A 25,803-nucleotide genomic window follows, 5' to 3' on the forward strand; every position below is an offset into this window, starting at 1 on the left:
ATATTTACTAAATATTTAATGAGTAGAAATCATCTCTTTCTTGTTCCTGCTGCCAGGGAAAGATTTTTATCTTTTTATTGCAATTTCTCCAGCCCCATTTGCCACCTTAAGCATTAGTTGGAAGGAGTTTTGCTGGAGACAGAGTGGTAGCAGCTTAAGTGGTGATTTACTATAAATATAGATAAGTGTGGATTGAAGAATCATCTCTATATTACTGGGACTATACTAGGAGTCTAGCATGTACCCATAAAACCATGATCTTATCTCTTAAGGAGCTTTTTATATGGTAGGGGACTATGAGGATTTAAAAAAATTGGTTAATATGAATTTTTAGGAACATATTTATATTTTTAAAGTCTGTGCTAACCAAACATGTCAGTGTTTTAAATCATCTGTTATGGGATGCCTGAGTGGCTCAGTGGTTGAGCATCTGCCTTTGACTCAAAGCGTGATCTTGGGTTCCTGGGATTGAGTCCCGTATTGGGCCCCTGGCAGGGAGCCTGCTTCTCCCTCTGCCTATGTCTCTGCTTTTCTATTAGTGTCTCTCATCAATAAATAAAATCTTTTAAAAAAATAATAAGTCATCTGTTATTACAAAGGCATAAAGAAACAAGTGTTCAAAAGTTATTCTCAATTTTGTGTAAAAATGCCATGATTTTAAAAAAACAAATATTTCAAGTTTGGGTTCATCCCTCTTTTTTGGGGGGGAACTGACAAATTATAGAAAATAGGTGAACTTGCTTTATATTAGATGCAAAACTAAAAATATTTATAAAAATAAACATTTTTTAATAATAACTGATACACTCCATCAACGAGAATTTCTCAGGTTCTAAAGTGGAACAAAATTTAAAACTCATTTTTTTTTTTAAAGATTTTATTTATTCGTGAGAGCCAGAGAGAGGCAGAGGCTTAGGCAGAGGGAGAAGCAGGCTCCCTGCAGGAAGCCTAAAGCAGAACTTGATCCCAGGATACTGGGATCATGACCTGAGCCAAAGGCAGACTCTCAACTACTGAGCCACCCAGGTGCCCCTAAAACTATCATTTTCCACAGCCATTCTTCCAAAGTAAATGTAAATGCATTTGTAAATGCATCTGAAACATGTTATCCCATTGTTTATCTTTATTTAAAAGTATTTTATTCAAAAATTTACAAACTGTAATAAGCATGTGGTTCTCTTTGCTTGGGAAGCAAATTAAATACCCCATTAGGAATGATCCATTGCCTCTAATTAAAAATAAGTCATCCTTTTTCCGTATCTTTGTCTGCTTTTGTGAATGGTTTCATTTATGAACATGATGATGTTATTGGAACTGGAAACAGTTGCTTATATTTCATCTTCTGAAATTATAGGGCATATTGCTTCTAGGAAATGGGCACAAATTAAAAATTCTACATTTGTAGTAGGTTGACATATATTTACTTTTTGGCTTATTAAATATCTTTAACTATAGTTATCTAATGGAGTTTATGACTCTGTGGTACCCAGTTTTGTGTTTTGTGACCACTCTGTATATACCCTGCATCCAGGAACTCTCTTTCTCAGATACTGTAGAAACTGAAAGCATACCTAGAAGTGTCTTTCTATTGAAAAAACAAATATATATCCTCCTGTAGTTGGTGAAGAACAGTATCTTTCTTTGAAGGTGGGACGCAGAACACAATTGTGACCGAGGCAAAGTTGTTTTTGAGAAGTACCACCTTTTCATGACATTTCCATTAAAATATGTGTTGGCAGGGACGAGAGGACAGTAGAGATCATGTGTGTGTATATAGGAATGCTGTTTCTCAGTCCTCTCTGACTGAGAGTTCATGCTGGATTGCTTATCTTGGGCCCAGCATTTTTTTATAGTTCCTTTTTTTATTCATTGGTTTTCCATGAACAATTATTAGCGAGTAAAAGGCATTTAAAAAAAAAAGAACTGGTATTAACAAAGATTAAAATTAGTAAAAAAATTTAAGAAAGTGCTAGGGAGGGTATATGTGTTTATGTCCAGTATACCCCTGGACAGAGTTTCAATTTTCACTTTAAAAGGCAGACTTTAAATCTTGTTACCTTTTAAATCTCTTCAGGTGCTTCTCCAAGAAATCCTAACAAATGCACTTGAACTTTACATTTTGACACATTGTTTCTCTGTATCTCTTAGTTTTTAAGACTCAGTGTTTGTGTTCCTTTTTACTAAATGTAGTATGGAGATTAGGGGTGTTTTATCAAGAAACATTAATTATTTTGAAACACTCTCAAGCTTACAAAAAAGTTACGGATACAGTTCAGAAACTTCACCTGAGCAATTTGATAGTTCTCCACCTGGTGCCTTATTACCCCTAAATACTTCAGGACATATTTGCTGTTTCCTAGAAATGACTTTTTCTCCTGTATAACCATAATGCAACAATCAAATTAAGAATTTAGTGCTAATACAGTACCACTAGCTAATTCTCAGACCCTATGCAGGTTTTAACAATTGTTCCATAAATATCCTTTGTATTATAAAGATCCTGTTCAGAAGGATCCTTTGACTTTATGACCTTGATACTTTTGAAGATTACAGGCCAATTACTTTATAGAGTGTCCCGCAATTCAGGTTTGATGTTTCCTTATGATGAGATTCAAATTGGGTATCTTCTTTGTAGGAATATCACAGAAGAGAGACTGAGTTCTAAAATTGCATGATATTAAGTGGCAGGTGATTTTGCTTTACTTGAATTATTTACCAAGAAAACATTTCTTTTAAAAAAACAAGCAGTCCTGGATATACATAGTACCAAGTATGTAATCCACCCTGGAGAGGGAGTAATAGGTACAAGAGTATACTCTGAAGCAAAAGGTTTAGTGGAGTGAATCCTCTTCCCTGGTACCAAATACCAGTTTTAAGATAGAGGTTGAGTTCAGAGGGTAGCAGTGATAGGTAAGTAACACCAGTATCTGTTTATGGGTATGGCAGTATGCAGCAGTGGGCAATAGAAAAGAATATACCATGCTCTTACTACCAAACAAACAGTGGTTTAAAAATGTGTATGTGTGTGTAAATATGTATACATACATACAGGATATTTTCATTCAACCCAATGCAGTGGTATAGAAATGACTGTACAAAATTAGTAAGATAGCTCTCAGTTATAAAACAACAACCTAATTCATGACTCTGTATGTTACTGCTCTCAAAACTCCAGGTGATTTTTCATAAAATCATGATTATTTCTGACTTCTTAGACTTCCTGCCCTTGGACAAAGCAGTTACTTGCCTGCTTTAGGACCTCTTGGTTTTTAGTAATAATTGCAAGTGGGTCTTCATAAATGTTAGTTTCATTTTCTCATCATTCTAGTCTCGGTTAGAAGAAGCACCAATTACCAGGTATGTGTTTATGTGTTTATTTTTTCTAGTCCAAGAGAAATTTGGATATTAATACTTTACTTTCTTACAGAAAAAGCATGCTTTACGCTGTTATTGTCAAGCCATGCAAGTTTACAAGGGAAAAGGCTGGTCTCTTGCAGAGGATCACATTAACTTCACCATTGGGCGCCAGTCGTATACCCTTAGACAACTGGACAATGCTGTGTCTGCTTTTAGGCATATTTTAATCAATGAAAGTAAACAATCTGCTGCTCAGCAAGGGGCCTTCCTCAGAGAGTATCTTTATGTTTACAAGGTGAATACTTATTTTCAGTAGTAGATACTAAAATTATATTTAAGTCATTAGTAAGAAGCATAATCAATATTGTCTAGCAAGAATTTAATAAAATGGTTTGCTTAGAATTTATGTCATTGTCTATCATAATAAAGTGTGGTAGGCTATGCTCTTTGGTCATAGATCTGAGTTGAATTGCCCTTCTATATTTCTTTAAAAGAAAATTTTAGTATTCCAGTAAACATTTAATTTGTGGCTATTCTTGGAACTTAAAAAAAATGCCATAAGCTTTCTGGACTGCTTCTTCATTATTACTAATTTTTAATCATAACTGATTTTATAATATATTGGCTATTCATACCACCCTTTGAAAAATATACATTCTTTCCTTTCTGGGTCTGTGGTAAGTAGACATATTATTATGGTCTAATCCAGAAAAATTAATAGGAAGGAGAAATACTTCACTGAGACAAGAGGATAGAAAATGTAAAACATTGTTTTACAGGAAAATTTATTTTTAAATTTTTTAAAATTTAAAATCTTTTTGGATTTTAAATTTTTTTCCTCAAGAGCTATGAATAATGAATATTTTATCTGTCCTGCAGAAAATACCCATTTATGCTTTATTAATTTGAGATTATATGGGTTAGAAGTTTGGCAGCTGGGATGCTATAATGGGTCACAGGAAGTGAAGTGCATACCAAAATAATAATTGGAAGTTTTAACATCCAAAGAGAGCTAAACTAGCTGAGTAATTTTAGGAAGATCTCTTTGCCAGAATAAATTTTATCTAAATTTTATGACTGATACATTAAGTAAGACTAGTAATTCCTTATCTTAATATTCTTGATTAAAATGTTTTTAATATCTTATATATTAAAAAAATGAGGCAAATGTGAAGAAAGTGGAATTTTCTCAAAAAATCTTTTTTCTGTTGTGTTTCTCCTAGAATGTAAGTCAGCTATCACCAGATGGTCCTTTACCACAGCTACCTTTACCATATATTAACAGTTCAGCAACACGGGTTTTCTTTGGCCACGACAGACGACCAGCAGATGGCACGTAAAATTTTATTTGGCCTTGTTATCTATCTATCTAGTGACTGTTTTTTAAGTTTTTTTTTTTTAAATCTTATTTAAGAAATGATGTTGTAATTGTTAAATAATATTTGAAAGTAAATAACTCTGTATCATATTACTTATCATCCTGCTACCTGAAGATAACCACTACTTCAGTGATTTTCCTCCAGCTCTAAAAGCTAAAAATAACAGCAAAATAGCTATAATTATAATGGGTTTTCTTATATAGTATAAAGAATGTTCATATTTTACATAATCTTATTAAACATTTTTAATGGCTGTGAGATACTCTATTCAGTATATAAAGTAAACTAACATTTACTTATTAAATAATTGGACTATTTCCTTCTTTTCCTTATATGAAATTAGGTTGTGACGGACATTTTTGTGGACAAAACTTGTTTTCTTAATTTTTTATTATGGACATTTCAAATATGCTTAGAAGCAGAGAACAGTTGCTAATACTCTGCTGTTCTTATTGTAAGACATTTTAAAATATAGGCTTATTTTCTCAGGATTGAACCTTAGAATGGTAGTACTGGGCCAAAAAGTATAAATATGTTAAAGTAAACTTTGTAATTCTAAGCATTCTTATATTTGAGCTAAATATGTTTCTCCTTGAAATTTAATTTAGTATTTTTTAAAAAAATATTTATCAATGAGTGCTTACGTGGTGCTGTTGGTTAAGTGCCTGACTCTTGGTTTTGGTTTCGGTTGTGGTCTCAGCATCAAGAGATCAGGCCCTGCTTTGGGCTCTACACTCAGTGTGGAGTTGGCTTGAGACTCTGCCCTTCCTCACCCCTTTCCTCTCTAAAACAAATAAATATTTAAAAAAATATATATTTATCAAGATGTTTATGGCAACATTGGTTTTAATAGCAAAAAAAGTGAAATGAGGAACAGCCCCGGTGGCGCAGCGGTTTAGCGCCTCCTGCAGCCCAGGGTGTGATCCTGGAGGCCCGGGATCGAGTCCCACGTTGGGCTCCTTGCATGGAGCCTGCTTCTCCCTCTGTCTATGTCTCTGCCTATCTCTCTGTGTGTGTTTCTCATGAATAAACAAATAAATAAATAAATAAATAAATAAATAAATAAATAAATAAATCTTTAAAAAAAAAGTGAAATGATGTGTTGATAAATTTTGACATATTTATACAATGGGCTCATACTGTAGGAAATAAATGAAATTGTTCTACATGTTTCAATATGGATAATATACCATAATGGTAAGTAAAAAATTTACAGAATGATCAAACATAATTCCATTTATATAAATTTCAAGCATACAAATCAATTCTATGCATTGTTTTTGTATACTCATGTGGTAAGGTAAAAAACAAATATAGTTGAGAACACTGTTTTTCAGCTTTGGAATAGCTCTGGAAAGAAGTGCTAGTGAAGGTGGAGAGTCCTAGGATTTGAGAGGGTTACTCAGAGGACAGTAACTCTATTTGTAACATTTATTGTATAAAAAATATTTGGGATCTTATAACAAATGGTGATATTTGTTAAATTTCAATATATAAATGTTATTCTATGTTTCTGTGTGTTTGAAGTATTTCATTTAAATTGTGGAATATTAGGAAAAATACATTCTTTTAGAGTCTAGAAGAAAAGAACATCAGTATTATAGGTCAAATTCCAGGTAGGCTAGGGTTAATGAGAGGATATTTTTCTTCAGATAAATAGGCAAGAGTATGTATATATATTTATTTGGATACCTTAGGTTTTTATTTGAAATATGTTATCATTTAGGGCAGGTGTTAATAAACGTATGTTTGTGACTTTTATTTTTTTAGGTGAAAAGCAAGCAGCTACTCATGTAAGTCTTGATCAGGAATATGATTCTGAATCCTCTCAGCAGTGGCGAGAACTTGAAGAACAGGTTGTAGCTGTTGTTAACAGAGGAGTAATTCCATCTAATTTCTACCCCACACAATACTGTTTGAACAGTTATTCAGATAACTCAAGATTTCCACTGGCAGTTGTAGAAGGTGATATACTTGAATTTTTATTCATGGATTTTTGTTTGTCTTATTTATAGCACATCAAAGATAATTTTCTTTGTGCCAAAAATCACTGGAAGCTAAGCATGAAAAAATAGGAAGCATAACTTCGCTGCATTTATAAAATCAGGCACAATGGGCTCTAATACTGGTATATACATTGTGCTATTGGAAGTTAGAGAGAATGACATTCGTTAGTACAGAGAAGTTGGGGGGAAATCTAGACGATTTCATTTTATCTTTTTTTTTTTAATTTTATTTTATTTTATTTATTTTTTGATAGTCACAGAGAGAGAGAGAGAGAGGCAGAGACACAGGCAGAGGGAGAAGCAGGCTCCATGCACCGGGAGCCCGATGTGTGGGATTCGATCCCGGGTCTCCAGGATCGCGCCCTGCACCAAAGGCAGGCGCCAAACCGCTGCGCCACCCAGGGATCCCTAGACGATTTCATTTTAAAACTGAATCCTGAATAAGTGGACATTTACAAGGTGTTAAAGGATAGTCTAGGCAGAGATGCAGAGCTGTGAAAGTAAGGTGTATTCAGAGAATTGAAGCATGGGGTGATAGGTGGGATTTTTTAAAGTTATTAATTTAGGCCTTTCTTTTGTAGAACCAATAACAGTGGAAGTGGCTTTTAGAAATCCTTTGAAGGTTCCACTTTTGTTGACTGATTTGTCATTGCTGTGGAAGTTTCAATCTAAAGATAGTAGTGGAAAGGATAATGAAGAAGTTAAAGAACTAGTAAGTTATTAAAAGGTATTTGTAATAAGCATGTTTTAGTAATCACCTAACAGATACATAACATTTCAATTTTTTGTTTAATGAGCTACACTCTTTTATGTTTATTTTTCCTAGTTATAAAAAGTGTGACATATGCTTATTGTTGAAAATTGAGAATACAGAGAACATAGGGAATAAAGATAAAACTGTCTTCTTAGTATTTAGAAATAGTGACTTTAACACTTTTCTGTATGTCTTTTCAATCATTTTCACCTGCATGCTTTCTCTCATGTATGGGATTCTTTCCTATTATGTATGTTGGGTTTTTTTTTTTTCATTCTGTGTTGATTCATATGCATATTTTGATATTAAAATGTCTCAGTGTTTCATTTCTGTATAATGTTCCCTCATGGATGACCTATAAGCTCTCCTAATATCTCTCCTCTGATAGTTGTTTTAGAAGTTCGCATTTGTTTACTATTATATTAATACAGTGGTGAAAATTTGGATGTATAGTTTTTTTATCCTTATCATTTTTGTAGTAAAGATTCCTGGGCATGAAGTTAAAGCATTTTCAGGGAATATGTTATTTTAGTACTCTCTTGGTTTCCAAAAAGGTTATACCAGTAAGCTTTTACCAATAATATATAGGATTGCATATCTCATTTTTGCAGCATTAAGTATTCTTATTTATAAAAAAAAAAAATCTTTAGATTTGATTGGTAAGAAAAATGCAATTTTACTTTATTTCTTTCTATCTCATTCATTAATTTCTGGTAAAGTTGAAGTTTTTCTATTTTTTATGGATTGTCTTTATACATATTTCTTTTCTTTATTTATGTCTGTAATAAGCTCTTTAAGATAGTTATTTTTGAAGCAGGAATGACTTGAACAAATAATTTTCATTACCGAGCTAATTGTAACAGAAATAACTAGGACAGTACATTTTTTACTCATTTATTAGGTTATTCACTATAGTATGTAACTTTAACCTCTTTATACTGTCTTGTTATATCCTTTAATAATGTGGTAAATATTATTTTGGAACTGGCAAATATCCCAACATTTTGGCACTAATTAGTGGAGAGAGAACTTGAAAGAAGATATATGTCAACTTTATTATAAGTTATTTCTCTTGAAGTGTTTTGATTTCTAAAGATTGTCTTATTTAAAGTCTTAAGTCCATTAAAGACATTTTGTGATTATTTACACTCATTGTGAATAGTTTGAAAGATTGAGATTTTGTAGGCTCTATTCTGACTGGAATTTTAGCAACCTCATGAATTTTTCTAATGTTTTTGGGTGCCTGGAGTACAAATTAGAAGTACACACACTGTTTTCTCTTGGAAAAATTTTTTTAAAGATCCATTAGCTTTTTAACTGTATTAGTCTGTTTAATATGTTAGATTTTAAAGGAGGTTTATTAAAGCTAAGTGAAAATTTTCATTGTGTATAATTTACACTTTTTCCTGTAAATTTCATACTCTTGGGACTTCTTCATAAGCTTCTGCTGATGGACTAAGATGCTGAACTGGAATTCAGGGAAATGTAATTTTTATTGTGTGAAATAACTAACTTCATTGTAAAAGTAAAACAGTGTTTATGAGGACCAGCTTTACTCTCAAGAGTGAGTCAGTTAATTCTACTTTGTTATATGACCAGAGATTATAGTCTCTTATAGAAGTCCTTGATTTGGAAGACATAGGCCTTCTTTTGGTCTTTCCTACTGCCCTTACTCTGTCCGCCAGTCTTTTATGCATCATACTTAAGTGCCATTACTTTGTGTAACTGGCTGATTTGGAAAAAGAGGCTAGTCAGAGTAAAAGATGGAGAAATTTTGCTCTTATTGCAAGATTAAACTAAATGGCCATTTTGGCCAGTGTTGACAATTAGTAGCTGAACTTTATCTTTTGACTTTTATCTTGATGGCTGCAACTTTTGAGTAGATCACTTACCCTCCTCTCTTGAATTGGACTGAATGAAATGAAAAAATGTATGTATCATGCATTCTGCTGCTGCATGGCTTTACTCCATGTGTGAAAGTAAAACACTTTGCATTTTGTTTAGCACATAGTAAGAACCTTATATGCTAACTATAATTATTGCTATTATTCTAAGTGTTGACATATAGGAATGTTAATATTCTGATACTTTATTCATTAGAATGTTTATTTTACAAAATCATTTATTTTTCAGGTAACAGGTGAACCTGAGATGATTGGAACTGAAGTTATTTCAGAATTTTTAATTAATGGTGAAGAATCTAAAGTGGTAACTATTACTTTTTTTGTCTTAAGCCTTTCAAAATGTAAGATGCAAACAAATTTTAAAATCAAGTTTATTCAGTTTGTTTTATATTCTAGCTTTCTTAAAAGCTAAACTTTGGAAGACTAGGAAAGAGGAATTGCACAAGAGGAAGTTGCTGGAAAGAGTAGATTTGCAGCAGTCTTTGGTTTGTTAATTTCCAGAGAAGCCTGGTGAAAAGGTTTTGCTTTTTTGAAGGGAGTCAGTGTGGTAATTTCATTATGACCTTTGCTTGTCCAGAGTATTTTGGTTTTTGTTGACTTTGAAGTGTTAATGAAGATCCAGGCCTGTAAACATGTAGAATTTACAAATTTTCTTTTGAAGAAAATGCTTTCCAATATAAGAAATTAATTAATTATTCAAAAGTTTAGGTCATGAGTTTATATTTTTGCAATATTAAAAATTTAGGTATTGCACTATTTAAGATTATAATGAAAACAGATAATAAGAGTGACTTAAATATCTCCACAGGCAAGACTAAAGCTCTTTCCCCATCACATAGGGGAGCTGCATATTCTGGGAGTTGTTTATAATCTTGGCACTATTCAGGGCTACATGACAGTAGATGGCATTGGTGCTCTTCCTGGATGTCACACAGGTAAAATTATAACATTGCTCAACAGATACAGAACTAGTAATTAAAAGTCTGTAGAATGAAATGAATGAAAATGAGATGTTTTTGAAATAGGTTTAATGTACCTTAACAAAGGTATTTGGATTATTTTAAACTCTTCGATTGCTTCAAAAATCAACTTTATTCCCTATGTATTCTGTATCTCAAAATAAGTAAATGCTAACAAGAAATTAAGCATCATACAATAGATGTGGTTAAACATAAAAATAAAATATACTTAATTCTTTGATTAACCATGCTACTCAGTAATTGTCTAGAAATTTTCTAGAAATAATCTGAAAGTTACAGTACTTAGGTTAAATTGATATCATTTAACATACCAAATTATTTTAGGGCATTGATTGTTTTTTGTTTCAGGAAAACATTCCTTGAGTATGTCAGTCCGAGGGAGACAGGATTTAGAAATTCAAGGTCCTCGGCTTAACAATACAAAAGAAGAGAAAACATCTATTAAATATGGTCCTGATCGACGTTTAGATCCCATTATCACAGCGGAAATGCCACTATTGGAGGTATTTCACTTTTTAAAACTTCATGGATTAATGAATTGTCTATAAGGTCAGATAACATTTTCAATAAATGAATTTTACTTTGAAGTTACTGATATTACGTTGAACCATACTTTTTAATTATTCAACTAGAGTTAAATATATCTAATTCACAAAGATAAATCATAGCCAGGTTATAAAATATAAACCTCAAAATATTAATGGAAATTGAGAAAATATATTTAAAGAACACTTTGTTTATTAAAATCAGTGGCTCTTTTTTGATAAGGTACAAAAATAATATGGGAATTAATGCTTATAAAAAGTTTAAGCAAAATACCTAAATATATGAATAAAAACCAGTATTCTCTTCAGTTCTCTGTTTCCTACCCTACCCAACTTTCATGCCATCTAAGTTAAAGCTTTTTTAGGTTACAGAAGATAGAAACTGATGTCTAGGTAGCATAAGTCAAAAGAAAAAATGTTTATTATTTAGTTGAAGGATATTGGAACATCTTTAGAAACTAAAGTATTATTAAACAATAAGTCTCAAAGTAGAATAAGGACTTGGCACGTCCAAGAAATTTAGCAGCAAATGTTTGTAAGCCTTTAGAAAGCATTGCTTTTGATATGACCTTAATCTAACAACTTTTCCAATCTTTGTGCCACTTTATTACAAGTTTCAAGTTTGTGGGAGAGAAATTTGGCCTACCTTGGACCAGTGGCAGCGTCATGTAGTGTTATAGACACTGGCAGAAGGTCTTTTCTCCTGCATTCTCAAGTTTTCCTACTTAGAGGAGTTAGAAGCTTAGCCATTTACCTTCTAAAAGTGCTATTGATATTAAATCGGTGTTTCTCTTTTCAGACCTTTCATTGTACACTCATATGTAGTTTTAGTAATTATAAATTGAATCATACTGTACGTTTTACTCTTACTTGCTTAGTCTTTGTTTTCATTCAGTAAAAATTCCTTTTTTTACAACTGTATATGACATTCCTTATGTATATATATCATAATGTATTTTAATCATTTATTGATGAATGTAGTTCTGGTTTTTCATCATTACTGACAGTTCCTCAGTAAATCACATTATGTATATATGTTATCCATATTCTAGTTTATATGAAAGTGGAATTGGGGCCAAAGGGCATATAAATAAGACAATTTCGCAATATTCTACAAAATTACCTTCAGCAAGTCTGTAGCAATTTGCAATTTTCCTTTAGAATGCTTCACATCCATTGCATCACATCTATGCCATACTGGATATTACCACTTTTTTTTTTTTTAACTTTTGTGAATCAGATTGGTGAAAAATGACATTCTTTTATTTACATTTCTCTGATGTCTGATAAGATTGATCAGTCTTCATATGTTTTTTTGATCATATGATTTCTCCTTCCATATGTCCATATGATACCTATTGATATCCTTTGAATTGGCTATCGTTTCCCTTTTCTCACTGGATGATTTTTATGGTCTGTCATCTTATGCTTGTAGTGGGGAAGGAGTAGGTATATTCATGAAAAGATGGTGTGTGTGTGTGTGTGTGTGTGTGTGTGTGTGTGTGTGTGTGTTGAGGGGAAGGTACTGCTGAGCTACATGTATTTTGCCCAGGTTTTACACTTGCTTCATTCTGTTTCATTTAAAGAGTTGTGTAGGGCAAATAGACTTATAGATTAACTTCAGTGCTAGTCTCTGATTGATAAATATTTTACACATATTTTAACTTTGATTTGGTGTCTCTCACCATGTTAAGGTTTTTAACATACACGAAGTCCTATCTGATTATCCTTTGTTGTTTCTGAGTTTTATAATTACTTACAGAGACTTCTGTAGTCAGAACTTTTACAGTTTTATTTCTTAATGTTTATATTCTTTTTTAAATCCAAAGGAATAATACTCTATTGAATGTCAAGGGGTAGGGAATGAAACTTTGTTTCTAGTCCTAATTATTTTAAATTGAATATTAGAAACTTATTATATCATCTTTCTAATATACTAATATCCGAAAAAGTATGCATGCCTGTTTTTTTTTGTCTTTTGGGTGTTTTATTTTGTTTTGTTTGGATGGTACTTATTCTGCTTGATAATAATTCCTCATGTTTCTGGGTCAATACTAGATTCTAGCTTTATTATTTTTCTTAATCTGGCAAACTGAATATTTCTCATAGTCTTTCATTTTTTTCTTTTTTCTTACACTTGTGTCATTTTTATCCAAGATTGTCAAGTTCCCATAGTAATGTATTGGGTTTTTATTAGGATTTGCTTTGCTACACCTAGTCATTCTAAGGCTAAAGATTGAAATGAGTTGAAATCCAAATTTTATTTTTAGGTCTATTCATCATTTTAGATTAGAAGTCACTAATTAGAGATCCCTGGGTGGCGCAGCGGTTTGGCACCTGCCTTTGGCCCAGGGCGTGATCCTGGAGACTCGGGATCGAATCCCACGTTAGGCTCCCGGTGCATGGAGCCTGCTTCTCCCTCTGCCTGTGTCTCTGCCTCTTTCTCTCTCTCTCTCTCTGTGTGTGACTATCATAAAAAAAAAAAAAAAAGAAGTCACTAATTAATATACAGTTTGCTTGGAATTCTATATGTAAGAGTTTGCTAGAGCTTTACTTTCAAAAGGGAAGATTCTGACTACCATGGTTAAATTGAGATCAGTCTCTAGGGGATACTAAAATACTCTATTTTTAATGATTTTACTAGCTTATAATTTTCATTTTATCTTATCATTAAGATGGTCTTCATTATTAAGATTGGTAAAAGTACAAGTGGCTTTTAAGTGCACAATTTCTCAGATGACATATTATGTATAGAACCTTACTTTTAGACTTCTTTCTAAGCCCTATTTCTAATTACCTTGGGAAGTTTCTTCTCTTATGAAATGTGGAAAGTTGAACCAGATGGTGTTTGATTTTAAATCTGTTTAACCCAATAGTCTTCAAATTTATATTTTATTTTGTTTTTGATATTGCTAGTTCTGTACTTTTCTTCTTGTATACTGTAGTGGGTTTTTAGAAAACTTTGTTACAGATGTAGTTCTCCTTGAAGAGAGTATTTTAACAGAGGACCTCTTATTCTACATAATGACAATTGGTGTTTGGCTGATTAAACAAAAAAGGTTGTAAAGTAAATAACAAAAAAATAAAATAGACCCATACTCTAAATATCTTAAGAAAACATACAAATGTACATTTATTCGCTATCTTGGGGTTGGGGAAGTGGATTTAGGTCAGAGGCCTTTTCTATGAGTTCCTCGTTATTGGTACAGGTTTCCTAATAGGAATTTTGTTTGTCTTTCATGCATTCAGCCACATCTATAAGTTACCATTTTACATTTCCAATTTTGGTTTCATTAGAGTGAGAATTTAAAGACAGTTAAGTGGTTTAAGCACAGTATATGTCTAGATTAGAGTTTATTTAAAGTTGAAAACAATACTTTCAGGCAAAGTTGGAAGCAGTTTACATAGTGACTTAAACAAGTTTGAGAATAGTGACTCTTCAGGAGAGGGAAAGAAGGCACTGTAGAAAGCCTCAAAGTCACTTAATGTTCACTACCTTAAACATTACTCAGTATTTTCTACTAAGATATTAGAGAAATTGGTTAATCCAACAAACCACAGGAAGAAGTCAAGTAAAAAGACTTTTTATTATATTTGGATCAATAGTGGTAGACATTAATATTGGGAAGAGATTTCATGGAATAGTCCTATTTCTACTATCTTATGTCAGAAGTACTTTGTATATTTCGAATTGTGTAAGGGAGCAGTGAAAGAAGTTACCAGTCTAGTATCTGATGAAATAATCCCTTGTAATATGTATTAACCAAAACAAGAGTGAGGATCAAAATTAAGCCCATTGAAAAGAGATAAGAATTAAAATGTCATGTGTATACTACCACACTGAAAGTAGACTATGAGCTGTGAACTATAGCCACTTATTAGAAATTGGGGATCAGAAATATTTTGTTCTCAAGTTGTATTCAAGAAAGTGATGTTACTCCAAAACTTTCATCATTTATTTTTTACTTTGTGTTAGGAAAAATTTTAATACAGAAAAGTGGAGAGAAGAGCAGGCCTCTTTGAGTCTCTACTGTGTAGGCATTATGTTGTGTAGATGTACCATAGTTTATTCAACAAGACTTGCGTGATAGACATTTGATTTGTGTCTAGTCATTTTCTGTTACAAATAAAACCACAGTGAATAGCCTTATGCATACTACTTTCTACTCACATGTATATCTTCAGGAGAAATTAGTGGAAGGGAGAGTCCTGGGTCTTGGTCTTATTGGCCATTTAAATTTGAAGCTGTCACAAAAAGGACTTTAAGCAGTTGTGTACTCGAAGTAAAGGTAAGATATATTGATTATTTTTAAAGAGCAAATATTTAGTAAAATTTTTATTCTGAAGATATGTTACGTAGTATCAGTGCACCACTGTTCTGCTAATTCCAGCTCCCTTCCCATTTTACCAGTGCCTGAGGTGTCTTGGTGGTAATCAGGTGTCCATGTATTTTAGTGTGTCTTTCCAGTACTCTTTCAACTGTTTTTGACACATCTCAAAATTTACATTCCTTCACAAATTTTAACTTACTTGACTAAGTTTATTTGACACTGGCTAATCAGTACATAGTCAATGTCTTTAATACAATACTATGCCCAGTTTTGTCTTGTTTTTTCCCCCTATCTTAACCTGTGTTTCGGATTTCTACGTTAATTCTGTACTTTTTCATACCCATTTTTAAAGCTTCTGATGTCCACAAAATTTATCTGCTTCCTTAAAAGACTATGGCCATAGTGAAGTTCCATTCAAACTTAGATTAAGAAACGTAGGTATTTCCACTGGATTTTAATCACTCCTATGGTACTGCCAGCCATAACTTTTATTAGAATATTTTTTTCTCATGCTTTTACCTTCATATCCCTCCTTTCTTAGATGCTATTAGTGTACTGACATTTATACTTAACCATCTTTTCAATGCAAATAACATTAGATGATTTTGTTACCCCATATTTCTGCCTCTCTAGTATACCTTCACATTCCCTTATCGGGAATCCTAAGGCCAGATGTGTGTTGAAAATCACTTTTATATCCTTAATTTTTAGAAATTGTGTGTGTATGTATGCATGTGTTTATATCTGAAGTGTTATATAACCCCATTGGGTTTGTGGTAACATCTGGAAATCAAGCACATTTATATTGTGTGAGTGAACCACATGAATATCACACTGAATAGGAAAGGGTTTTAAAAGCCTCTGTTAGATTGGGTTTTACTCTCATGTGAGTTACTAAAAGTTTTAGGTTGTTCAGGGCTTTTTGGGTTTTAAAATTATGGATATGGAATCATGGATCTGTATATTCTTCCCTTTTAAGACCTATGGTGTATCTTTGCATCTTAATGTATATAAAAATAGTTGCATAATTTGACATTATAGGGCTTCTCAACTGATAATGATTTAATTCACATAGCCATGTTAAATTACTTGTAATTTGTCCATAGTCTACATAGTTGTCAAAGTTTTGCTGATAGCTTACTTGTGTCTGATATTTTATCTGTAATTTGTAACTCTGCAATCTGCTACTGAATAGCATTGGTCTCTGTCTCTTCTTTTCTTTTCTTTTCTTTTTTTTTTTTTTTAAGATTTTATTTATTTATTCATGAGAGACACACACACAGAGAGAGAGAGGCACGGACACAGGCAGAAGCAGGCTCCATGCAGGGATCCTGACTTGGGCCTCAGTCCCAGGTGTCCAAGGTCACACCCCGGGCTGAAGACGGTGCTAACCCACTGAGCCACCTGGGCTGCCCTGTCTCATCTTTTCTTAAATGGAGTTGTTAATTGCCACATATTCAGGGAGATATCAAAGAGAATTAATAAAATAATTGTAAACCTTTAGTAAAGAAATAGTATCTTAAATTGTTATTCATTAGAGGTTTGGAATTTTTAACAAGCAATATAATAATATTTTTTCCCTCCAATGCAGGTGTTCTTTATACATTTTCCTACAGGGCTCCTCTGTGGAGAAATCCGAAAAGCATATGTAGAATTTGTCAATGTCAGCAAATGTCCTCTTACTGGATTGAAGGTTGTTTCTAAACGTCCAGAGTTCTTTACTTTTGGTGGTAACACAGCTGTTCTAACACCGCTAAGTCCCTCAGCTTCTGAGAACTGTAGTGCTTACAAGACTGTTGTGACAGATTCTACCTCTGTGTGTACAGCACTCATATCATCAGCTTCCTCTGTGGACTTTGGCACTGGCATAGGAAGTCAGCCAGAGGTGATTCCTGTTCCCCTTCCTGACACTGTTCTTCTACCTGGGGCTTCAGTTCAGCTACCAATGTGGTTACGTGGGCCTGATGAAGAAGGTGTCCATGAAATTAACTTTTTGTTTTACTATGAAAGTGTTAAAAAGCAACCTAAAATACGGTGAGTATTATAAAACTTTCTTGATTAACCTGCTTAATGTATGTGCACAAATTCAAATAAACATTTTGGTATTTGTTAACATATGTCATTGTTTCTTAAGAAATTACCCTCTTCCAAATTGTGCATGATGTTTATATTTGAGCTTATCCCTAATATAAGTCCTAATAGCTTAAAGTAGAAAAAATGAAGCTATCTTAATCTTTTTAGTGGCTTCTATCTATAAACTTCATGATTCTCTGATACAACTAAGTATTCTAACCAAAGTTATCACATAATAATGAAACTTACAAGTACCATTTGTATATGAAGACAACCTTATAATCATCCTGTTGCAAGAAAATTATTTTACCTTTCCTTTTCCTTTGTACCCTCTCCTGACCCCTGAGAATATATGGGGGAAAAGTATGTACTTGCAGAACAGATGATTAGGGTGGTGTTATAATGAGGGTCACTGAAGAAATCAAACATTGTTGTTCACAAAGATACGTGGCCCATATATTATTAAACAACAGATTATTTTATTTGTGATAATGCCATTGCCACTTTTATAAAATTAATTAGGAGTAATTGTGTTACTCCATTTATTAATGGAATATTTAAAATATCTTGCAAGACTTACTGTGAGGACAAAATGATACAGTATTTATAAGTATGGGGACATTTGAAATACTCAATAAATATTAATTCTCATTTGGAAGACGGTAGAGCATCCTCTGGCCATGGCAGTAAGGGAAGGCTTTGTGGAATATAGTAGTGATGAAATGAGCTTCCAAAGAATGTAAAGATTTCAGAATTTGGATATCCAGGGGGATAGGCAAGAGAGTAGTGAGTATTCCAGGGAGTGACTATAAATATAAATGAAGATTTGTAAATTAGGAAATATTAACTGAGTATAGTTAATTTGGTCACAGTGTGTAAAATATGTGTAAAAGAAGTAAAGGGGAAAATACTAGAACTAATAATTTTTTTTATTACTGAATTCAGTAAAGTTGTAGGTTACAAAACATATAGAGATCAATTGCATTTCTATATATTTATAATGAACTATCAGAGAAATTAACAGTCCTATTTATAGTCACTTACAAAGGAATACCTAGGAATAAATTTAATCAAGGAGGTAAAAGACCTATGCTCTGAAAACTGTAAGACATTGATGAAAGAAATTGAGATGAGACAAATCAATGGAAAGATACACTGTGTTCATGGATTGAAAGAATTAATATTATTAAAATGTTCATACTACACAAAGCACTCTACAGATTCATTAAAATTCCTATCAGAATACCAATGGCACGTTTTACAGAACCAGAAAAAAGAATCTTGAAATTTGTACGGAACCACAAAAGACCCCAAATAGCCAAAGCAGTCGAAAAAGGACAATAAAGCTGGAGCTATCATGCTTCCTGATTTCAAGCCATACTACAAAGCTGTAGTTAGTAATCAGTGCAGTATGATACTGGCACAAAAACAGACACAGAGAGTAACAGAACAGAATAGAGAGCCCCAAAATAAATGCATGTATATGTGGTCAGTTAATCTATGACAAAGGAGGCAAGAATATACAATGGAGAAGATAGTTTCTTCAATAAATGATGCTAGGAAAACAGGATAGCTACATGCAAAAGAATGAACCTGGACCATTGTCTTATACCACACACAAAGATAATTCAAAATGGATTAAAGACTTAAATGTAAGACTTGAAGCCATAAAACTAGAAGAAAACATAGGCAGTGAGCTCTTTGACATTGATTTTAGCAATATTTTTTTGGAGAGGGGTTCTTCTCAGGCAAAGGCGGCAAGCTAAAACCAATGGGATCTCAGCTTTTGCCAGTGAAGGAAACTGTCAGCAAAACAAAAAGGCATCCTGCCAAATGGGAGAAGGTATTTGCAAATCATGCATCCAATAAGGGATTAATATCTAAAATATACAAAGAACTTACACAGCCTAATAAACCCAAAATATATAAAGAACTTACACAGTCTAATATTAAAAGAATTTAAAAATGGGCAGGGGATCTGAGTAGACATCTTTCAAAAGAAGACTTAAGATAGGCCAACAGGCAAAGGAAAGAATACTCAGCATCACTTATCAGGGAAATGCAAATCAAAACCGCAATGAGATGTTACCTCATACTTATCAGATTGACTGTTACCAAAAGACATAAAATAGTAAGTGTTGTTGAGGATGTGGAGAAAAAGGAACCTACATACACTGTTGGTGGAAATATGACTTGGTACAGCCACTTACAGAAAACAGTATAAAAGTTCCTCAAAAAAATAAAATATAGAATCACCATACCATCAAACAGTTCCGATTTGGGGTATTTACCAGAAGAAAACAAACTATTTCAAAGAGATATATAGACCCCTGTGTTCATTGCAGTATTATTTACAATAGCCAAGGTATGGAGGCAACCTAGGTGTCCATCTCTAAGGATAAAGGTGTATGTGCATGCACACACACACACACACACACCTGAATGTAACTCAGCCGTAAAAAAAAAAAAAATGAAATCTTGCCATTTGTGATAACATGGGTGGACCGAGAGGGTATTATGCTAAGTAAAATAAGACAGAACATATTATTTTACTTATATATAGAATTCAAAAAGCAAAATAGAAACAGACTCCTAGACACCAGAAAGAAGCTGCTGGTTGTCAGAATGGGGAGGGGGTATTGGGGTAGGTGAAATAGGTGAAAAGGATTAAGAGGTACAAATGTTCAATTCTTAAGTAAGTCATGGGGACGTGTAATGTAAAAGGAATATAGTTAGTGATATTGAAATAGTTTTGTATGATGACAGATGGCAACTAGATTTATCAAAGGGATCATTTCATAGTGCTTCCAAATACTGAATCACTATAATTTATCCCTGAAACTCCTAGGATATTGTATTTCAATTGTACTTAAAAAAAATTTAAGAGGTAATATTTTTTAGAAAAGGAGTAAAGGGGAATTAACATTGAAATGTAAAGAGCTCTGTTGTGGAGGGCTTTGAATGCCAGATGAAAGTTTGGGGTTTACTTGATAGGGGATCACTTGCTTCAGAACTGTTGTCAGGGAAGAGGCATAATCCGTATATTGCTACATGAAAATTATTTTCATGTGCTGTACTGATGAGTTTGGTGAGCAGACATGCCCAGAGTTGGGGGACTATTAGTTTCCTTCCAAACTGAGAAGAAAAAATTGAACTGAAGTTATGCTAACTGGATAATTTTACTGTATTAGCTCTTTGTTTTTGAGTATAATTGGTCCTGAGAGCAATAGGTTTTAAAAGAACTAGAGAATCAAAATACATGGAGAGGTTCTTCTATTAAATCTACAATTTTTTATTTCTTCAGCCACAGAATATTAAGACACACTGCAGTCATTTGTACCAGTCGGTCTTTGAATGTACGAGCCACTGTCTGCAGAAGTAATTCTCTTGAAGATGAGGAGGGCAGAGGCGGCAATATGCTAGTCTTTGTGGATGTGGAAAATACCAATACTGTAAGTTGGTTTAAAACTAAATTTTAATTTTAATTACATTTGAAATGTTTCCTTTGTTTTTAGTAAAGGATTTTTTTTTAACCCCACAAGATGTCATAAGCTAGGGATTTGGGGATGTTCGTATAGAACAGTGTGAAAACATCTTAATTTTCTATTAGCTTTGTAATTTTAAGTCTCTCTTCAAATAAAAGGACCTGGTGGCATTAATGTGATACATATTCATATGATATATAGCCCCATATGTGAGTAATTCAGCACCAAATAAATCTGATAAAGTGCTTTCTAGTCTTACCATTTTTTTAAAAAAGGTTTTATTTATTTGAGACAGAGAGCATGAGCAGGGAGAGGGGTAGAGAGAGAGAGAGGGAGAAGCAGATTCCCCTCTAAGCAAGGAGCCCTATGCAGGACTCAATCCCAGAGCCTGGGATCATGACCTGACCCTAAGGCAGATGCTTAACTGTCTGAGCCACCCAGGTGCCCCTAGTCTCACCATTAAGAATCTATAGATGTAACTAAATTTGCAAGGTTCTGTTAGGATTTCACATTCCATATTAACTTGATAACCTTCACTTACACATTTTTGAGAGTATCATTTTCTTCATATAAAGCATTTCAAACATTTTACCATTCCTATTTATATATTCTAAATATAAAAATGAATATTATAGAAGGGAATGAAATCTCATGAATAAAATATCATTTTAGCTTCAGGTTGATTAAGTTCAGATAACTTCTTTGAAGTGTTACTTATTCTGTAATGTCCTTTGCTTTTGGCTTTATAAATTTGTTAGGTTGTCTCTTTTTAAGATAAATTGGGGTTTATATGCTAATACTTTGGTGTTCGTCAAAGAAAATAGCATATTTAACACAATTTAAAATTTTAATAATTTCAAATTAGCTCTTATTCAGGATAATAAAAAACTATGTATAATTTAACTTTATGTGCATTGACTGTGTATTGGGATTCTGATTTGTTATTTTTCTTGTTTGTTTTGTCTTGATGAGAATGAGCGATCTCAGAAAGATTAGAAGAAATAAAAAGAAAATGCTACAGTTTTGATTAAAAATTGACAAGGGGCACCTGGATGGTGCAGTTGATTAAGCCTCTGACTCTTGGTTTTAGACCTAGGTCATGATTTTGGGGTGGTAAGGTCGAGTCTGCTGTACCCCGCCCCCAATTATCCCCCCTACGTCCACCCTTGGGCTTTGTGCTCAGTGTAGGGTCTACTTATTATTTTTTAATTTATGATAGTCACAGAGAGAGAGAGAGAGAGGCGCAGAGACACAGGCAGAGGGAGAAGCAGGCTCCATGCACCGGGAGCCCGATGTGGGATTCGATCTTGGGTCTCCAGGATCGCGCCCTGGGCCAAAGGCAGGCGCCAAACCGCTGCGCCACCCAGGGATCCCCTGTAGGGTCTACTTAATAAGTTTCTCTCTCTCTCTCTCTCTCTCTCTCTCTGCCCCGCTCTCCCGTGCTTATACAAGCGTGCTCTCTCCTCTCTAAAATAAATAAATCTTTTTAAAAAATCGACCACAAATTTGATCTATTAAATACTTAACAGTAACTCATTATTACAGCTTCTAATAACTGAGTAACTTGTAGTATTTTAAAATTTGCCACTGGGTGTACATTATAGTTAAAAATAGTTCTTAGATAAAATGTTGACTTCTCTGTTTTCTTTAAATATTTTATTTATTTGACAAGAGCACAAACAGGGGAGTGGCAGGCAGAGGGAACGGGAGAAGCAGATTCCCAATGGAGCAGGGTGCCTGATACACAGTTCAATGTGGGGCTCAGTCCCAGGACTCTGGGATCATGACCTGAGTCGAAGGCAGATACTTAACCTACTGAGCCACCCAGGTGTCTCTTGACTTCTCTGTTTAAGGAGGGGGCACTTGGGTACCTCAGTCAGTTAAATGTCCCAACTCTTGATCTCAACTCACAGGTCTTGATCTCAGGGTCGTGAGTTCAAGCATGCACTGAGTTTCATTCTGGGTTTGGAGCCTACTTAAAAACACACACACACACACACACACACACACAAAAAAAAAAAAAAAAAACAATGTTTAAGGAGAGGTTTAAGTAACTTAAGCTTTCCAAAACATATATTGTTTATTTCAAAGTAAAAATTTCATTTTATGTTAATCGTACTTACTTTGGTAGCAGTGTCAGAATATTGTGTTCATTAAAATATTTTAAGTTCATGCTCCTAAGTTCTAAATGACCCTCTATATTTCTTTTTGATAGAGTGAAGCAGGTGTTAAGGAATTCCATATAGTACAAGTATCAAGCAGTAGCAAACACTGGAGGTTACAGAAATCTGTAAATCTCTCTGAAAACAAAGGTTTGTGCCTTTTTCCCTCTTCATAGTAAATTCTCACATCTTCATTGCTTGCTTTTTTTTTTTTTAGTGTAGTATTATAGATTGTTGGTACCTTTTTTATAATGAACTTTTTTAAACATTAAATTGTGTGTTCTTTAGTTTGTGAGTGCAAACCAAATTACCTTTCTTAATCTGTTCTTCCTCATCTTTTTATTCTCTTCCACATTTTTCTGTTTGCATTTTCTTTATTCAGTTGGAAAACTGGTGCTTGAATACATGATCACTTTTAAAATTTCAAATCATACAGAAACATGTAGACTAGAATATGGAAGTTTCTTTTTGTTTCCTTTGCCATTGGTAGGCTGTTTTTTCTGTGTATAACGATACCTCTATAGTGATTGATTTTTCTGTGTATTTCCATACACACACACACACACACACACACTCAAACAGAAGAATATACATACTTGTGATATATATTGACAAATTGTTTTCCAGAATATTTCTGTCATTTTATTGTCCTGGCAGTAATATGAGTATGCCAGTGCTTATAAGAGTGGAGTGAAGCTGACAAAAGGATATTTGCTCTTTCTGGAGAAGAATTATATAGTACATTTCAAAAGATATAAAAATATTTAAACTCCTATTTAGCCTTCTAGTAAACCTTACTTTTGGAATTTATACAAAGGAATTAATTCAAAACCCATACATTGAAAGCAGAGTAGTTTATTGCAGGTTATAGTTAGTACAGAAAAATTCACTGTGGCTTTAATTTAAATTTAATTACAGCTCAAGTCTATTTTTAGTCATTAAAATATATTAACATTTTAAAAGTGTTTGGAATAGTGAGAAAATGCATCATACACAATGTGTGCATGTAACAATCTGGATATCATGCATGTGAATAAATACTGAAAGGAAATGAAATGATGGGTTGATGCAATTGTGGACTTCCTGGTTCCCAGGTTTTGATCTTTTTAAACTTTTTTATCTGTACTGTCTCTCACACACATGCACACATGAATATATATTTCAAGAAAATTGAATTTCATCCTTTAAAAGAGCTGAGTGAAATTTACTTTATGGATATGAAAACAAAGATGTTTTTCATTAAACATTATTTATAATTATGAATTATTTCCCAGTTTGACTAAGGAAGTTTGAATAATGAATTAGGTTTTACCATGTCATAAGCTGAGAAAGATCTTTGAAATTTTTTCTTTGCTTTCTAGATGCCAAACTTGCCAGTAGGGAAAAGGGAAAATTTTGCTTCAAGGCAATACGGTGTAAAGAAAAAGAAGGTAAATTAATTTTATTTTCATACTTTCTTAATAGTCATTTTATATTTCATGCCAATGATATGATTAGTTTGTTTTCCCGTTTTTCAGTTGCCACACAGCCCTCAGAAAAATATACCTTTGCAGATATCATCTTTGGAAATGAACAGGTATGCAAATAAGCAAATGGCATTTGATTTTTAAAAGTCAAAGTTCTAGAATATCTGACTATTTTGGCAAAACTTTTGCTTTAGTAACCCCCCAAATCTTTTCAGGATGAGCATATCAACTTTGTTGGGTTTTGCAACTTACTACCTTCATGTTCCAAAACAGACCAGAAATGCTATATGGATTTTAACATTTTAATAGTTAAAACTTCCTTTTGAGAATATCACAGGAAAAAAGTATGATCCTTAGGATTAAAAAACGAAATTGGATTATACAAGGGAACTTATTTAAATTAGGGAAAGTGATCACACTGGGACATAAAGGTGTTATTGTCTAGATTTTGGTATATCACATGGTTCTGACATCCAAATAATAAACTTTTTGTGATTTTAAATATATTGTTTAGGACAGTGATAGTCCAACTTAATTATTCGTAAGATCACCGAAAGCAGTGGTTTACAGACTTACAGAGAATGTGCATATGAGTAATCTGAGGCTCTTGTTAAAATGCGGATTTTAATTCAGTAGGCCTAGGGGTGGGACCTGAGATTCTAAATTGTTATAAGCTGGGTCACCTGGCTGGTGCACTCAGTAGAACATGTGACTCTTGATCTTGGGGTTGTGTGTTTAAGCCCACGTTGGCTTTAGAGTTTACTTATTATAAAATATACGTACTAAATTATTATAAGCTCCTAGGTGATGTTGAGGTTATCAGTCTACAGACCCTATTTTTGATACAGGAAATTTTGTAAAGATGAAGCTTTGCCTCCCCACCTCTAGAACTGTGGCTCATTACGTCTTGGGTGGAGTTTGGGAATAAGAATTTTCAACCAGCTCTGTAGATAATCTGAATAGGTGATCTGGTGATCTGCTTTGAGAAATACTGGACCAAGAGTGTAAAATTCCATGTAGTTATGCCCTGTTACTGTTATTATTGCTACTATTTCTGTTACGGTTTGTTTTCCTTTGATAATTCTAAACATTCTTATACTTTTGTATTTCTCTTGCTATTTGCCTTCATCTGACAGACTCTTTATGGCTATCTTTTGACTATTTGAAGAAATAATTTTTTAGAAATATCTCAGTGTACCAAAAGTCCAGTAATTCCAAAACAAGTATGACTTTTGGCGACACTGTGCCACCTGAATGATTTGAGTTTAGGTTTCATGATTTCAGGTTATTTGTTCTGTTTGTTTCTTTTTGAAACTTAAAATCCTTAGAGACATAATCAAGACCCTTAAATTGTATTAAGA

General features: G+C 33.3%; 1 protein-coding gene across 2 annotated transcripts in view; it reads left to right on the top strand.

The window, feature by feature from the left end:
- TRAPPC8 (trafficking protein particle complex subunit 8) overlaps positions 1–25,803 on the top strand; it is an 88,798-nt gene that overhangs the window by 45,645 nt on the left and 17,350 nt on the right. For both annotated transcript variants that reach the window (XM_055324284.1, XM_055324285.1), the window contains 12 exons: positions 3,428–3,652; positions 4,581–4,689; positions 6,507–6,701; positions 7,324–7,454; positions 9,630–9,704; positions 10,209–10,335; positions 10,729–10,883; positions 16,848–17,290; positions 20,634–20,781; positions 23,030–23,126; positions 24,338–24,406; positions 24,494–24,552. In XM_055324284.1, coding sequence (XP_055180259.1) covers positions 3,428–3,652; positions 4,581–4,689; positions 6,507–6,701; positions 7,324–7,454; positions 9,630–9,704; positions 10,209–10,335; positions 10,729–10,883; positions 16,848–17,290; positions 20,634–20,781; positions 23,030–23,126; positions 24,338–24,406; positions 24,494–24,552 — 1,833 coding nt within the window. The remainder of the gene's footprint in view (positions 1–3,427; positions 3,653–4,580; positions 4,690–6,506; positions 6,702–7,323; positions 7,455–9,629; positions 9,705–10,208; positions 10,336–10,728; positions 10,884–16,847; positions 17,291–20,633; positions 20,782–23,029; positions 23,127–24,337; positions 24,407–24,493; positions 24,553–25,803) is intronic.

The sequence above is a fragment of the Nyctereutes procyonoides genome, unplaced genomic scaffold (assembly GCF_905146905.1).
Source record: "Nyctereutes procyonoides isolate TBG_1078 unplaced genomic scaffold, NYPRO_anot_genome, whole genome shotgun sequence".
In the NCBI taxonomy this organism is placed as follows: domain Eukaryota; kingdom Metazoa; phylum Chordata; class Mammalia; order Carnivora; family Canidae; genus Nyctereutes; species Nyctereutes procyonoides.